At 45.5% G+C, this 18,050-nt stretch overlaps 1 protein-coding gene across 1 annotated transcript in view; it reads right to left on the bottom strand.

The window, feature by feature from the left end:
* Positions 1-201: 201 nt before the first annotated feature.
* Slc6a5 (solute carrier family 6 member 5) overlaps positions 202-18,050 on the bottom strand; it is a 51,671-nt gene continuing 33,822 nt past the window's right edge. Inside the window, exons 11-16 of the mRNA XM_028787449.1 lie at positions 17,369-17,481; positions 16,312-16,443; positions 14,664-14,763; positions 11,870-11,970; positions 7,433-7,600; positions 202-4,831 (exon numbers count right to left, since the gene is read on the bottom strand). Of these exons, the coding sequence (XP_028643282.1) occupies positions 4,676-4,831; positions 7,433-7,600; positions 11,870-11,970; positions 14,664-14,763; positions 16,312-16,443; positions 17,369-17,481 (770 nt within the window). The 3' untranslated portion in view covers positions 202-4,675. The remainder of the gene's footprint in view (positions 4,832-7,432; positions 7,601-11,869; positions 11,971-14,663; positions 14,764-16,311; positions 16,444-17,368; positions 17,482-18,050) is intronic.

Below are 18,050 nucleotides of genomic sequence, written 5' to 3'. Positions count from 1 at the left end.
TCTGATGGCTGCAAATATAGCAATTTAATTGATATTTCTTTCTACATAAAAATGATACCTCATTTCCCGAGGGCCATTTTCCACAGCTGTGCCAAGCTTCTCACAATGACACAGACCCACCCTGAGCACACCTGAAGCCCATTTGTTAAAGAAGAAACCATGGTAATGACGGATTTGTAACAGACACAATGGCAAGCCGTGTGTTTTAAACACTGACATTTATTTGAGGGGTTTTGAGAATTCATACATTATTAGGATAAACTCTAATTTATATCAGTATGTAATATATAATACAATAAATTGCATTTGTACACATAAATACAAAAGTTGAGGTAGGGCCTCAAGAGTAATGACTTCTTAAATGAATAATGCACAGTATATAATAAGCACTCTATACGATAGATAGATATATATGATGCATCATTTTGTAACATAATATATTTTCTTCATGTAAAGTCAATGGAAAAATATAAGGACCTGACTAGGAAACATCTTTATTCATGAACAATATTGTTCACATGAGATGCTTGCATTTAGGACATTATCCAAGTACACAATTTAAGAATCAACCTCCTATTCCTGGATAGGTCCATAATAAAGTGCAAAAGAACAGGGACAAATGAGAGACACAGCAGTTTCCCAGTTGCTATCTAAACAGCATCCCAATGATCGAACACACCTATAAGGCAGCTGGTCACCTGGAAGTGTCATCCTCAGAAGCTAATCAAGCCTGGGCTTGCTTCTCAGGGGTGATGAACACCCGTCTGAAATCCTTTCTCTGCAGGCAGTTTACAGCAGCCTGTGCTAAGACCATATTTCACCATGGTCCTTCTAGTCAAGCACAGCTAAATGAAAGACAAGAAGTCTTGCTCCCAAACCTCAGGCCAGCTCTGCATCACACATCATGAAACAGAGGAGACTGGCTCGCTGGCCTTAGCCTCTATGCCTTGCATGTCAATGTATCATATAGAACACACTCACTCATGTCAGAGCCTTGCAGAAGCAAGTCACAGGCCCAAATCCAATACCACGGGCAGAATGACCTTGCCATTGCACATCCGTCCAGCAGCAGTTACTATGCCAGCCCCTGGGAAGAGGACAATGACTACGGCCAAGGAGACAAAGACGAAATGTCAATTTAAGGCATGGGAAGCCCATGCTGACAGAAAGGAACTGAGAAGCTCTGAGGCTCACATAGATAAAAGAAGAGAGACAAAACCCTGACCCCCTCAGTGCTGTTCCAGCGTAGACACAATCCGAGTCTCATCAAACCGAAGGCCCTTCCGTTCCACTCTTTCTAAAGTGCCATTCCCTGAAGTACATGTCAATTGCAGCTCTCACACACATTAAAATCACATCAAAAATGTCCAAAGCTGTCAATGGTCATTAGGATTTTGCGTTGACCACAGATATCATGCAGTAAAGAAGTAGACAGGGGCAGATAAAACAACAACCAGGAAAGACCAGAACTGAACCCACTTGCTCACAAAAAAAGAAAAAAAAAATACAGCCTGAAGGAGATTAGAAGAAGTTCCTAGTAGGCAAGACAGTTAGACAAAGGTTTGCATAAGAAACCACAACACGAATAGTTAATAAATATATGGTGCTTTTCTGTTTTAAGGATATTACGGGGTTACTATTTTTCACATATGGCTTGTTTTTCTCTGAATGGGTTTATTAAAGTGGTATTATGAAATCATCTCACAGATGGAAAACTCCCCACCAGTCTGCATAGGAAACCCAAGTCTTTGCTAAGTAACCTTGCTTCTCCTTCATGGTCAGGGGAGAACTCTCAAGTGGCAGTTATAACAGCGCTTTCATTGTCCGTGAATTCCTTCCTCTTTTTTCTTCCAATTGATTGTGCATTTTAGCAGCGTGAAAGCAATCCATCTTGTAGGATACATATCAGTTCTCAGTATCCCAACCAAATCCTCAGGAGGCACACCGCTGAGGTACACTATGAACAGAGACTACTCAGACACCACGGCTCGACACCACGGCTCCCGGCCAAGGAGAGCCTTGAAGTTGAACGTAGCAATGAATGGCCAAAACTAACTTCAAAGCCAGTGGTTTCCAGGCAAGCCCAGAACCTTTTGTCTGACTCTGTCCTTATAAGCAGTCTAACTAGGGAAAGAGAAACAAAGCAACAACAACAACAAAATGGGCACGTACTCAGGGGCAGCTTCTAGGTCTTTCCAAAACATATCCTACTCGATGCAGCTGTAGCTCCCCCAGTTACAACCACACTAACAGATGAGGTCATCATTCTGACAGGTTGACTCTCAGTTCACATCTGGCAGTGTTCAGAGCCTCCCCACATCCTTCTTTTAATCACAGAGGCAGAAAGGAGCAGAAATTGGGTTGGCATCCAGCACCAATCCCAGTTCCAGCCCATAGGAAAACAGGAAGCCTGAAGCCATTCATCCCAATACAAGCACAAATCCCACGTGTGCCAAGGATGAGCTTTGTGCTTTTCTTCAACCTGCAAAATGGCAGGGCTGCAGGGAGTTTCCCTACTCTCACACACCACCCAAGTCAGGGCACTGTCTGGGATGCTGGTGCAGGAGTGGGGCTTCTCATCAGTATGGCTTTCTTGGGGAAACAGATACAGCAGATAGTAGACAGCTGAGTCCATAGCTCATCTGCCTAAACCAGGGAAGCCTGAGGTTCCATCTCTGCAACAACCTACTAAGACCTACCTTGTGGGAACTAGGAGAAAAGAGAAAAGAGAAGAGGGAGAGAAAACCCTGCTAGCAAAGACACCACCAGACCCAGTAGTTCAAAACCCATCATGTTCCCTTCCCTAAAACCTATCATGGCTACTCTGGGAAACACATGTACCCATCACCGTTGACAGGTGGTGTGAGCACTTGCCCTAGGAAAGGAGAGTTCAATCCAATGACTTCAGACACTTTACACAGACAGAGTCATATTTTTTAAATGATACATTAAAAGTCTGTTGTTGAGGTCCCATTGCCACTGCACAGGATGAATATGTCACGTCAATATACAAGATTTGAACTGAAAACTTTGCCTGAGACCCTGTTATATGAAGATAAACTAATAAGAAAATGATTGAACCCATCTCCCCCAGAGGAAATGATTTTAGGTTATGATATTAATACTGTAAGAGGGAGAAATAAAAAGCCCGAACTATGCTACTCTAAACTTGCCATCTCTGTGGTGATTCATAAGATATTTATGAGGACAGAAAACACCACTAGCACTATGTGTACACAGAACTGCATGTGCCTGCTCAGGACACAGTGGATTAAAGGGTATAGCCTAGCCGGGCTCGGCAGACAGGTGGCCTGCTCTCACTAGAGGGCAGTTACATTGAGCAGTTTGAACAGGGAGTTCTGGACATTGAACTAGCTAAATGCAGTCTTAAAAGCTATAGTCTTAATCAGCTTACTCACTACCTAACTAAGCTGAAAATTTATTTATCAGAAAGTTCTGGAAATACAGTGACCTAAGATGTACAACCACAGGGATGAGGAGTCCTATGGTTGCTTTTTACCAACTTCCTAATTTCTCTGATTTTCCCTATGGCCACAATTGGCATTTACTGTTACTGAAAAAGAGGTTAAAAATTGAGAAAGTGTCTTTTAAGAGTTTATGCCCTGTGTGTGTATATAATGTATAGACAGAATTGGGGTAAGTCTCATTTTTCAATAGGTTGGAAGACAAGGTTATCTACAGCTTATAGAAAGTGACTTGGAGGCAAAGAGACAGCATATCATGATACTGATCCATGGTGCAAAAGACATCATGGCAGATACAACAGCGGTACAAAAGCGGACATGCAAATCAAAGCATGGCTTCTTGTGCAGAGAGTGAAAGAAAAGACCCAGAGAATTAACTCTCAAGTGTTGTTGTTACAGAAGGAGGAGGAGGAGAAAGAGAGAGAAGGAGAAGAGGAAGAGGGGGAAGAGGAGGAAGAAGGGGAGGGGAGGAGGCAGAAGAAAGGAAGTAAGAGAGAAAGAGAACGAAGGAAAGAAGAAAGGAAAGAAAGACTGTGGCGAGAGAATGGACAATCCCTTCAGATCCACAGCGTAGAGAGGTGAAGCATCTGAATGCATGGTCTATTTGGTCAAAATAAAGGAAATGGATACACAAATCAAACCACCCAGTGGTGCCCAAGTCTACCTACCAGCCATGTCTGCATCCAGAATTATCTCCAGTGCTGCCTCCCCCTAAACGCACCTGACCTGAACTTTCAGCTTCTGAATGAGATCACTGTGTTGTCCAGCTCAGCTGGATGATGATAATGAGTCCAAGCAACAGTCCTGAAAGTCTGCGTTCTCCCCATGCCCTACTCCTTCCAGCAATGAGAACACACAACACAATTTCTCTACTGCCAAACCATTTACCTGCCAGCATTTACCTGGTCAATGGACCCCTGCAGGATGAAGGAAGAAACCTGATCAGGAGACCAATCCTTCCAGAAACTGATAGCACAGACACAGACAGACAGACAGTGCCATCAGTGGCCTGTGTGGCTCTCACTACAGCATGCTACACTATGTCCTACTTTTCTATGGAACACTCTCATGCACAGCTGTGAACCGCAGTGTGAGGAGAAAGAAGAAAATTGGGGATAAATCTGGGGAAAGTGTGAAGGAGAGGCAGAGAGGAAGCCCAGGAGTGATACCGGACCATCCACACTACTGGACTAGCACTGGGTGCCCAGTTCCAAATCCTTCACGGGCAGCTTGAGTCCCAGGGATGAGGTTCCCAAGGGGTCGATCATATTCTTGTAACGTTCCCCACGGTGCTGAGCTAAGAATGGGCCCCAGTCGGGCTGTGGTGAGCATACCAACTTCAGCCTCTGCAAAGAAGGCAAAGATATGTATAGTTACAATATGAATTCACCTTCCTCCTCTTGGCACCCCTAGCCATGTCTCAAAGGTATCATTGCTCCAGCTCCCTCACTGGAGCCAAGAGCGCCTCCCCCAACCCCTCGAAATGAGGGAGACTAGCCTGCATTTGTTAACCAGGACAAGGGCAGGAAAAGTAAGACTCGGTTTGGTTCTCTTGAAATCATCACCCTGAAAGCAACCTGATGATTGTTCCATGTTTGCCAGGCATCCGCTGAGTAGAGGACAAAGGGCCCAGAGCTTTATTATACATCTCCACCCAGCGAGTGAAGAAAACTCACAAGCTTCTACTTCTGCTCCCAAACAGCAAAACACATGGGCTCAATTACATTTGTTCTGTAGTCTCAGTGATGGGTTGCTACCTCAAAAATAATTGGATTTTGTTTAGCATATTTCCCAAAAGCATATAAATGGCCAAACCCAAAGATACACCACTAAGCATGAACAAAGATTTTAATTGTCTGTTGACAATATATATAATATATACATGTATATAAATATGCGTATATATGTATGTTTCTGACTCAGGCAGTGCGGGTTCACGTAGGTAAGCTTAAAAATAATGGAGGTGTCTCTAGTACCAACTAAAATTATTATTGAGAATAAAATCTGATAGAAATATATAGAAAAAAGAAAACTTATTTCTGACTATATAAGAGGGAATAATTATGTTTATTACCTATTAAGGGGAAATCTTGTTCTTATAGCTGTTAGTTTAATGCCCCCCTTAATCACCAGCTTGCAACCTTTGTGTCCCAAATTAACCATAATAAATTAATACGGCCAACCCATCAGTCTACAGGATTTTAGGCTGCAACAGCAGCAGAGGTTACAGCAGGTTTAGGGATTCCTGTGACCTCTGGTGGGAAGGAGGAGGCTATGAGGGGTGGCCCGCTGGAGGTAGGCTGGGCCAGAGATGCTTACACCAGAGGATAATGAACAGAATTCTCTGGGGATGCAAACCAGAATACAACTTCAACATGAAGACTCACCGTCATGTGGAGGTCAGTGGAAATGAAGGCTATCAGCTGACCCACACCAAGTGAACTCTTGTGTTGTGTGCTGGCCATGCCTTCACCCCCTGCCCTGTTTCTCCCACCAGCCTCTTCTTCATACTAATCTAGCTGCCCAAGAGCAGACCCCACCCATCCATTCTCCACCTCAGTGAACAAGTATTTCTTTGCATTGGTCTCAATGCCTCCCAAACCTGGGCATTCACCCAAATCACTAGAAGATGAGGCCAGACTCCATTTCCCTGAGCTCCGTGCAGTTGAGAGAACCTGGCTGTCTGCATTTGTGACAAACTCTTAGGACGCCTCTAGATCAGACCCCAGGTCGCACCCAGGTTCAAGTGCCTTCAGGATGCAGACAGAGGTCATTCATTCTCAGCTCACCTAAACAAACGCTCGCCCCCCCCCCCCACTTTGAGACAGGATCTCATATAGCCTAGACTAGCCTAAAGTTCACCACAAAACTAAGGATGGCCTTGAACTCCTGATCCTCCTACTTCTACTTCCCAAGTGCTAGAATTACAGGTGTGCTTGAGCAAGTGACTTCCCACAAGTAACAAAAGCTGGGTGGTTCTTCAGTGGTGGCTGAAACAAATAGCAGTTCCATTCTCTCTATGGAAAAGTCCCCTTCAGGACAAGAGTAAAATGGGCACTGATCAAGATTGGTATGCTAGAGAGCTTAGCCAGCTACAGTCATCTAGAAAGAGGCAATGGCAACTGAGGAATTGCCTCCTTCAGATGAGCCTGGAGGCAAGTCTGTGTGGCATTATCTTGATTAATGATTAATGTGGGCGGGCCCAGCCCACAGTGACAGTGCCACCTCTGGGCAGATGGTCCCAAGTTACATAAGAAAACAAACTGAGCAAGCCAGGAAAAACAAGCCAGTAAGCAGCACTCCTCCACGGCCTCTTCTTCAGTTCCTATCTCTAGGTTCCAGCCCTGAGCTCTTACCCTAACTTCCTTCCCTCAGTGAAGATTGTGACCCGGCAAGATTGAAATGAAATAAGCCTTTTCCTCCCTAAACTGCTTTTGGTCATGATTTTATTGCAGCAACAGAAAACTATGACAGCTGGTAAGGAAAAGCAAGTCTCTCACCCTAGTCATGTCCTGGAATGCATAGCCCACCCTGAGAGTCGTCAAATGTGGTGACTTTAAGTTTAATGCCAGTAAATATTTGGGAGGAGGAGGCTCGGAGGCAGAGGGGCACCAGGAGAGGGGAACCAAGATGTAAACACCGACTGAGGAGGAGGATGGGAGGTCTAGGAAAGAGAAGACATTCGCATCGTCCACCCCAGGGCTGCCAGCACTGTGAGGAATAGCACAGTAGTAGCTCACTCAGCCTGATGATTGGCTGGGCTCCTCCACTACAGGAATAATACATAATAAAAATGAGTTTAATAGAATCAGTGGCAACTGTGATGGCTTACCCACCCAGTATCCTTCTTGAATATGTTTACCAGATCTTTTGTTTTTAATGCATAGAGCTTTTAGGATCTCTCCCTCGGGAGAGGCTACCAGAGGGAAAGGAGCCAGTAGAATTACCTCAATAAATCTCCCAGGAGCCAGATACATTTTTATCACGAACATAATCGGAATCCAGATAACAGAGCAGGCGAGCATCAGCCATCCAAGCACCATGGACCAGTTAGGGTAGCGGTAAGAGCCGTAGGTCATGGGCTCCCACTGGTAGAAGCTGAAGCAAAGAATAAACTGAGAGAGAAAAGAAAGGTGCGTTAGGGTGATGGTGCGAGTCATTCATTCATTCAACACATATGTGCTGAACGCCATGCTTCATTTCTATTGCCTTAGCTTACGTAGACTCTTGTCTATCTGAAAGAGGGTTCCAAGCGAAGGAAGTACATTCTCAAGATGATTGAAGGTGGAAACATTCACTCAGCTGTTGCTCCTGTGTTTGTCCCCCCACGGGAAATCAATGAGGTGTGGGCATGTGCCTACACCCACGGAGGCCACGCTAGGAGAACACAGCACAGTACCCAACAGGGCCAGGTGTCAGCCGGGAATTCTGAAGAGACAGTCTGCACTAACATTGACAATTAAGCCTTTGCTATAATGGGGAAACGAAGTGTTCAATGTATAGATCTCAGTCCTTTTAATTGAATCCATTTGGCTTTCTTCTTGAACAAGGAATGGCCAACGTGTAGGAGCCACCTCTAAAGTAGCCTGTGTGAGACTCAGAATGGTCCCTGGTCCCCACAGGTGACTGATCTAGAAGCACAGTCCTATAATAAGCCATGGCAGAGAGAGAGGGGGCTGGGGGGTAGCGCAACCCCCTCCACTGACTCAAAGTGACCAGTGTCATCACCAGTGAGCCTACAGCTCTACAGCTAATGAGCTGCAGGGCTTCTCAGATTTCTGAGCTACAAAATGGATTTATTTCACACTGTGCATGTAGTACTGGGATTCTCTGGGAACAGGAGTCAGTATTTATTCCAGAGAACTTCCTCATTCTTAAAAGGTCATGATTTGGGTTTTGCCCATTATCGGTGATCACATCATATTTCAAAAGCAAGATCTCTGAGATCTGTCCAAGCAGCTGCAGAGGGCCAAGGGAAGGCACTAGCTGAAGTCAGAGGCACCTATGTACAGAGCCAGGCTTCTGACAGCTCCAGCCCAGCCTGTAGAGACCATTTCTCAAGACAACATGACTCTGTGTGTTCTTCTTGCCTGTGGCAGCATAAGCCTAGAATTATCTACATAAGTCCTTTCCCCAGCTCTATATCTCTCTTCCTACCGTAAGCTGTAGAGTAACAAAATAATCGGAAGGAATTACATTCGGGGAAATAGCAGAAGGGAGCGTTTTGGAGAACTAGGAAGCCCTAGACAAACACAAAACATCCGCACCGGTTTTGCAGCACCCAGGCTGCCAGGAGCAGGGACTTTGCTTCGGTGCAATTTATATGTTGATTCAAAGCAATGTAAGCCTGAAGACAAGGCTCCTGTCAACGTTAGCCCCCCTTTCCAACTTTTGCCCCTGGAGTCATAAGCTTTATTAGCCAGTCTATTGGAAGTATGGCCCGATGTCATTACGGCAGGCTGCTCTGTTTCATTTACTATATAAATAGCAATGCATCTGCTTATGTGTGTGCCTGCAGTAACGTGATCAGACTATGCATATGATAATTGCATAAGGATATTTATGGCTCCATAAATCCATGACGGCACGTAGAAAAATGATGGATTTTATTTCAGAGCCCCTGAAGTAATTTAAACCCATAATCTTACCCTGGTCCAGGACCTGGAAGATATCTATGCTACAGAGGCAAATGGTAAAATATAGGCAGGGCTGAGACCTTTGACACCCATTTCCGCTTCCACAAATATCACATCAAATGTTTAGGCACAAGCCAGTTGCTGCCATGAATCTCTCTCTGCCAAGTCAGTTTTGATGAGAGCCTGCCCTGGGGTAGGCTTTGCCACTGAGTCATGCCCACCTCTGCCTTTCACAGCAACCGAATCAGACACAGGAGACACACTGGTTGGTGGTAATGATGGATCTAATGACATCCCTAGCTCCAAACAGCACAGAGAATCTGCTCAAGATAATCCCAGGGTGAATCCACAACTTCTGACATGGACCCTACCCAGCCACAGCAAAACTGAGGAACTTCCCCAAGAATGAAAGAAAAAATAACAAGTTCCAGGAATCCCTTCTCCCTGAGTCTGAAGACTTGACTTCTAACCCAAACTGGCCATGCTGTACCTAGGTTGTCAGGACACAGAGGACAAGCTTGAAGCCCATCCCAGCTCACAGACAATGTTTTAGCTCTGTGGCCTTGTGTGGCCTAGAGCAAGTCCCTTACCCTCTCTGAGCCTCAATGCACACATCTGTAAAGTGGGGAGATGGCATGGGTGTAAGCATCACTGATAAGGCCAATAAAGGGCCTTCCTTGATACACGCAGCAGCAGCAGGCAGATGGCCTTGTGGTGCATCTCCACAGAGCAAGGCAAAATTCTGACACTCTTCTTTTGGGATAAGAGGAAAAGGAGGGCAGAATCTAGAACATATATCTCACACTGATTGTGCTGATAATAAACCACAAGGAATGAAAACGAGGGGGACAAGGGTCAACAGGGACGGAATTTGCTAACACAGCATGTTCAGGCAACAGGTAACAACATCATCTTCACACCTATAAGCTGAGCCAGCTCCATACACACTTCATTCCTGAGCATCTGTCTTTAATACTTTTCAGCTTCCATGCCCCAACTCCAGCAGGACTTTTCAGACCACGGATATAGATGTGGGTAAGCCGTCGGTGTCCACACAGAAGACAAAGACTGTGGGATGGATTTTCTGTCTAAACCTCTAGCTTTTCAGAAAGATATGGTTTGATTAGAACATACCCTCAGACAGGGGAGGGGGGAAAGGCAAGCAAATAAAGAAAAAATACATTTTCATTGCACCTGCTTTTATTCATCCTGCATCTTAAAAGAAGCTGGTGTCTGGTGTTGAAATCGGGCTCTCTACCTGGTTCCTATTGCCACCTACTGGGCCAAATAAAAATTACAGACAACTTCCTCCAGGCTTGCTCAAAAAGGATTCCCCATGAGCCAGAGTAAGAAAAAAAGCAAGCCTCAGAGAAGGGAAAAGACAAAATCCCTGCTAATTTGCATAGGGAAGTGAAGCCACCGATAGCTTTGGGCACAAAGAGGGGGTTACATACGTGAGTTTAAGTCTCTGTACAGACTACAGGCACATGTGCAGCTCTGCTCATTAAGAAGAGGAATGTCAGATGATCTCAAAACACCTTCCCCACACTTGAAGCTGACAACATGGCTCTCAAAAGCTATAAAATCAACAGTAAACGCATGATTAAGGCTACATGAATTGTAGAGAGGGCACATTGAGAATGGTTAGGACCCAGAACATGTGGGTTCAAATCCAGACTGTTGCTATCGTACATTTAATGCTAGTTCAGTCACATAACTCCAGGCTTCAGTGTCCCTGTGATACTTAGTTTTAAATGTTCCCTTGACACAACCTAAAATCACTTGGAAAGGAGTCTCAATGAAGGATTGCCTAGATCAGATTGGCCTGTGGGCATGCCTCTGGTGTGTTGTCGTGCTTATGTTAGTTGATGTGAGAAAATACAGTCCATTGTAGGCAGCTGCATTCCCTAGGCAGAAAGATCTCATAGAGATCAGGGGCTGGAGCAATAGCTCAAAGAGTTAAGAGCACTTGCTGCTCTTATAGAGGATTGGAATTTGGTTCCCAGCTCACAGCCACCTTAATTCCAGCTCCAGGGGATCCAATGCCATCTTCTGGACTCTTCAGCTTCCCACATGCACACAGACACACATATATACATGTGTAAGGAAATAGTAGAATAAATCCTTTTCTGAAAAGTGGAAATCTAGCTGGGCACTAGCAAACACGGGTGTATTCATTTCTCTCTGCCTTTGGGTGGATGTACCCAGCTGCTTCAATCTCCTGGTGCTGTGGCTTCCCTACTGTGATGAACTACAACCTGGAACTGTAAGTGGAAATAAACCCTTTTGTCCCCTGAGATATTTTTGTTAGGTTATCTTAACACAGCAACTGAAAAGGAAATAGGATGTTCCCCTTCTGCAAGACAGAGATAATTACACCAGCCTGGTAGGACTGCGAAGAAAGAGTTCCACACACCAATCACCCAGAACAAAATCTGAACCATGGTAGATGTCTGTTCTACGTGGCTGTTGACTGCTATCTGCTAGCACAAAAGGCAGATGGATATGATGTGCGTGTTCTACACAGATGTGCTAACATCTCATGATCAATCCTAGCCCTGACTAGCCAGATGCCTGTAGGTAAGTCGATTCACCTTTCTGGCCTACAATACACTCAGCCCCGGAAGACAAGACCAATACCCATACCACCAGCTCCCCAGGTTCACGGGGAAGCACACAGGTGCTCAAAGGTAAAACACTGACGTGCAGGAGAGGCAGTGTCTGTGAGAGAAAGCATTCAGCCCTTACAGTTAAAATGGTCGGCGTGACGAACGCCCAGCAGACTTTCCAGAAAATGTTGGGCTGGAACCCAATCATCATCTCGATGTCTTCACAGAACCTTTGCAAGCCTGCAAAGAGACAGCAGGAGCCATGCATGAGGTGCAGTGGACAGAAGTGGGGGTGCCCCTCACTCAAGAACCTTGGCTAAGGAAGAACCCAACTTAGGTCAACATAACCCCTATTGTGACAGGAAACCATCAGACAGATGACTCACTGCCAGGAATACTGGGGCTAACTGAATGTTGAAACAGATACTAAACAATCTCTTCAGTGAGGTTCAAAACTATCACGGCAACACCTTCAGAGCTTAGTTCCAGGTGTCTTGGCAGTGGCATGTGCATGCCTCTTGTCTTCCTGGCCACTCTGAAATGTCACCAAAGCAAAATGTAAAGGAGACAGTTCTCCACCCATAGATCCACCCTCCTGGCAACCTCTTAGTTTAGGAGGGAGTTGGAATGCTGCTTTGGAGGAAAGGCACTGATATGAGAAGTGGAACTCCCACAGAAATGGGGGTTCAATATGCAAAGGGAACCTGATAGCTTCCTGAGTGAAAGTCTCTGCATTACAGTGATCCCCAGACTTCCTAATGCTGCAACCCTTTAATACAGTGGCCTGGGTTGTGGTGACCCCCAACCATAAAATTATTTTATTGCTACTTGATAACTGTGATTTTGCTACTATTATAAGTTGTAATGTAAATATCTTTGTTTTTTGATGGTCTTAGGCAAGTCCTGTGAAAGGCTCAATCCCCGGAAGGGGTTGCAGTCCACAGGTTGAGGACCACTGCTCTTTTGGGGATGTCTAAAAACTCATCCAGTTGTATCCAAGATGTGCTCCTCCTCATAGAGAGGGAGGCCCTGATATAACTGATGATCAAACCACAAGTCTGTATGACCATCATGGGAAACCTAGAGATTTCTCCAAAAAAATTAAAAACAGAGGCTAATGGAGAAGCAGGAAAATTAGCATAGCCCAACACTGAAGTACTTGGAGTTTATTTATTCCTTCATAGCCAGATTTGCTTAGGGTTTAGGGGAGTCGATTTAACTTCTAAAATTAGGCATATTAAAAAGTGTCTGGTTTAATTGCTTTCAAGCCTCACTGAATAGGTCTACTTTACAAGAATGTGCCTTTTGTGGCAATTAGCAGTTGAGAACCAGGTAAAAGGGCTAAGTCTGTGCTCGTGGGCCTGGCTGCAGACAAGCTACAAGTGAAGCCCCCTGCTCTTTCCAGCAACCAAACTCTCCGTGCAGTGGGGAGATGATCCTGAGTCATAAAAATTCTTCTTCAACTCCCCTCTGAAAGTAACCGCAGGGCTGGAGAGATGGCTCTGTGGCTAAGAGCACACACAGCTTTTCTAAAGAACCAGAGTCTGACCCCCCCCCCAGCACCCACACCAGGCTCACAACCACCCGTAACTCCAGCTCCAGGGGATCTACTGTCCTCTTCTGACCTCCATGAGCATAGCACGGGTGCACATATACTTAGACACACATAAACAGGATACGTGGTGTTTGTTTGTTTGTTTGTTTGTTTTGTTCTGTTCTGTTTTTCAAGCAAGGGTGTCTCTGTGAAGTCCTCTGGCTGTCCTGGAACTTTGTAGACCAGGCTGGCTACCTATCTCTGCCTCCCCAGTGCTGGGTTTAAAGGCGTGCACCACCATGCTTGGTAATTTTTTTAAAAAAGTAATGATTGTAGTCTCTTCTTATTTCTAGGGTCCCTACACTTTACATGAAAGACTTTCATTTTCTATCCTGATTTTCTGCTCTATTTTATTTCTCTTTTATTTTAATGAGATTTTCAGGAAAACCAATAACTTTTGCATACCTGTCAGTATGACACTAACAATCAAGACACTTATCCACAGGGCACACAGAAGTTGGGGAGTGTGTTGTCCTCATTTTGGAGGTCAGAGCTCTGGAGATACTTCTGGCCTCATGGTGATCTGGGGGCACCTCTATTCCAAGAAATTTATTTCACTTACTTTTCTCTTAGGACAGAATTGATATCTCTTCAGGGATTGCAATACTGTTAGATCATTGAACCCTGAATGTCTTATCCTCCTAATAGTTGCTATGTGGCCTTAGCCAGTGACCATTCTAAGACGTCTACGCAAAAAGAAGCTCGCAGTACCTGAGCCAAACTGAGCAGACTAACCAGGAGGCCTCTGGTGTGATCTCCAGGATACATACTTGTGCACAAAGGGCAGAGATGGCTGCCATCCTTTATCCTTGATAATACCTCTAATGGATGGGGTGCATGTTGCTATGGTGATGGCAGAACTAGTAAACCATTAGGGAACTGAATGTTTCTTTGCTGGGAAAATCTGGGACTTAGATACTGTATGGCAAGTTCTCCCAGGTGCTTATCAAGACTGAAAGGCTCTATGATTAAATGGCCTTTGGTACCCTGGTGCTGTGGGGAGCAGCCACCTTTCACCTCAAGCACATGGGCACTGACACCACCAACACAGAGAATAATCCCACACCAGCAAAGAAGTCCTCCTTCCTCATCTGGCCACTGGCCACAGGCATTAACTGTGCCAGCCCATACCCAAAGCCAGGTCCTATGATCTTCTTCACACACTGCTAAGATTCACAATCAGACACCTTTGGTTTCTCATTCAATTGCACCACAGTGATCCTGAGGCAAGCTCAGAAATAGAGGCATTGAAACCCTTTACATATGGGGTACATACTTGTCAGCAAGGCCTACCATACACTCTGGCTTTCCCTTGGCAACAAACAGAGTGTCCCCTTACCATACACATAGGAGATGCCAACAAGCTCAAATATGGCAATGATGACAAGGGCATAGGAGGCAGCATAGGTGTCCACAAGCTGAAACATGTAGATTCCACCCTAGCAGGAGAGAGAAATAGCCACCATCAAATAGGATGCCATGGCCAGGCTCCATCTTCCCACCTGTAATAGCCCCTCTTCTCCCTCCTGAGGACCAGCAGGTTCGGAGTCCTCCCTGTTCCACAGCAGAGACCTATACCTGGACAAAGTATGTAAACTGGAGACTTGACCAGTTTAACAGGGACATCCCTCAGTGACCTCTGATGTGATCGATAAAGCATAAAAAGCTGGCTAAATATATTTTTCCAAGGCAAAGGTCTACCTCTGAGGGAGCTGTGAGAGCAGCCTCCTGGCTTCATGTTTGCTGTGAGCTGTCAATGACCACTTCTACCCGTGTAGATGCACTTGACTGACCCTTGTGTGACCTTTAGCTATGGTTGTGAATATACTTTAGCATCACCTGAACCTCATTAAGGAATTCTCCTGACTGCCTTTATTCACGTGGGAAGACCCACTCTAAATGCAGTTGGCACCTTCTGGAAGGGCCCAGATGTAAAAGGTCACAAAAGAAGGAAGAGTGTCCACTCTATCTTAGCCTGGCCTTCCCTCAAAGCTCAGAGATAATTTATCTTGTTGCTACAGACTCCTTCGGTGATATCCAAAGCAGCCTTTCCAGGCTCCCAAGGTGAACCAAGCTCTCCAGGAGCCCTCCAGGTCTTCAGCAGCAGAGACTGCTTGAGGCACTAAGTAACTATTGGATTCTCAGCTCCTCGGGTGTGAGGCAGATTTTGGACTGCTTTAACCACCTGGCATAAGCTGATCCCTATCAGGTCTGTTTCTCTAGAGAACCCTGACTAATAAACTGGGCTTTCTTCACACATTCTGTGCTCTCTCTCTCTCCCTCTCTCTCTCTCTCTCCCTCTCCCTCTCCTTCTCCCTCTCTCTCTTCCTTGCTCTGAAATCTCCCTGCAACAGATGAGGCTTGGAGGTCATCTCATTTTTCCACCACTTTATAGATACAAGAACTAAGGCCCAGAGGAGCGGATCGTTCAAGGCCACAGAGACAGCAAGTACAGTGTATGCCCTAAGTGTCACCATGTAATTTGCCAACACACTCAATACTAGGAAAAACCTCAAGTGACATTTGTGTTTATATATAGAAATAACCATCTTGGAAATTTGACTGGGAGATAAATCTGGACATTCCTGCTTTCTTTAAGTAGGACACACCTGCCTTATTGGCTCAAGAAGACTACATCTCAATTATGAAGATACTAGGGGCCTTGCTAGGAGCCAAGATGACATATTTCCATGTGTGGTCACAATCATCATTGAGTTCGTGCCATCTATGGAAATGACAGGGATTTGGCTCTGGTTTTGAGGTCTGAGAAATGCAAATACAGGGATAGACAGCCATCACAGGTCCTCCACCTGCTCCACACCGAGCTTATGGCTGGAGGCTTTCAGCTGTGTGATGACAGACAGCCATTATACATCTCCCACCTGACCCACAATCACCTGTGCACAGTAGGTTCTTACCCAAGAGTGATCATTGGACAGTCATCATACGTCCCCCACCGCACCTGGTCATGCAAAGAGGCCTCTCACCTGAGTGATCATTGGGAAGCCCATAATGAAGAAGCAGATGCAGCAGCCCAGGGTGAACACAGGCTTATGTGTGCGCAGATACTTGGGAAACTCATCCGAGATGGAAGTCACGATGGTCTCGATGGTGGCAAACTGAAAGAGAACCAGGACAAAAGCATTTGAGTTCAACTATCCCTCTCAAAACCCCCTCCAAAGTGCTTTGTGTATGTCACTAGGGAGAGCTGTGCTTGTGTTCTGTGTGTTTTTTAGAGTGTCATTCCTTTGATGGGTCTAAATGACCTTACTGGATGCCAACACACAAAGTCAGCAGAACTCAAGCAGTGTATGAGCCCCAGAAACTCTAACCCAGACCCCTAGGGAATGCACTCCCAATCATCCATCAGGACATCTTAGCTTCGCTTTGTATTCATGAGATGTAAATTCCTCTCTTCTAGTTATCTACCATTTGATCTCCTACTTGAGGGGAAACCCACTTTGCACCCAACGACTAAACTCTGAGCACCTGTCAGCGTGATTTGTAGTAGGTTCAGCCTCAAAGCAATTTTCCTAAAATTGACTTCATATTATCATCCCTTATGCTGCCCTACAGAATTCATGTTAGCAAGAAGATGCCAGGGAGAGAAGGAGGCAGGCTAAAACTTGGCATGGAGAACAGAAAGAGGGAATGGAAGAGAGATGAGAGCCCCTTCGCACCATCACATGGTCACCAAAACTTTGAGGTTAAATTGGCTGCAGTGGTGCACTCACATAATCCTGGCACTCAGGAAGCTGAGGAAGGAGGCTAAGGAGCTCAAGGCCATCCTGAAATAAGTATTGAGATGTTTTTTTCTTAAACACACACACATGTGTGCATGCACACTCGAGCACATGCACATGCATACACACATGCACTCACATGCACACTCACAGAGTTACCGTGACTTTACACAGGTTCCTTAGCATCCAGACATTACTCAAGAGAAGCCTCAACGTAACCCATAAGCCTAAGTCACGGGATCATGGAAAGTGGAGTCTTTGAAGGGTTTGAGAGGAAGGAATGGGAGAGACAGGGACTCACCATGGTGTCAAGTCCAAGGGTGAGAAGCATCAGGAAAAAGATGATGGCCCAGAATGGAGAGAGAGGCAGCCTGGTTAAGGCCTCTGGGTAAACCACAAATGCAATGCCTGGCCCTGGAAAAATCGAGAGAGATGGTGTCAGGGAGGTCCCACTCAAAGCCCCTCTAGCCAGAGCCTTCTCTCCACTGAGATCCTGAACTATTTCACAGGTCATGGGTTTGCTCTACTGTCTGTTACTTATGCTCATCTCTGCTGATTACACCATGCTATCTCCCATGCAAATACTATGAAACTACATTCTTTTATTTGAATGCAGGAGTTATTACCCTCTGGTAGAATTGTTGATATTGAGCCCTGAGGGGTACCTGGCAGTGTCTGAAGACAGTTTTGTTTCTCACAACTGGGTTGAAGTAGGATAATTTGATGATCCATTCTTTCAACTTGACAGGATCTAAAGTCACCTAGGGAACAATCCTCTGGGCATGTCTGTGAAAGAGTCTCTATGTTGGGCTAACCAGCATGGGATAGCACCGTCCATGAGCTGGGTCCCAGGCTAAATAAGGAGAAAATGAGCTGAGCACAAGCCTGCCTCTCTCTCTCTCTCTCTCCTCTCTCTCTCTCTCTCTCTCTCTCTCTCTCTCTCTCTCTCTCTCTCTCTCTCTCTCTCTCTCTCTCTCTCTCTC

Source organism: Grammomys surdaster, unplaced genomic scaffold, assembly GCF_004785775.1.
Source record: "Grammomys surdaster isolate TR1022 unplaced genomic scaffold, NIH_TR_1.0 125635, whole genome shotgun sequence".
Taxonomy (NCBI): Eukaryota; Metazoa; Chordata; class Mammalia; order Rodentia; family Muridae; genus Grammomys; species Grammomys surdaster.
This window is presented reverse-complemented; position numbering and strand designations above follow the sequence as displayed.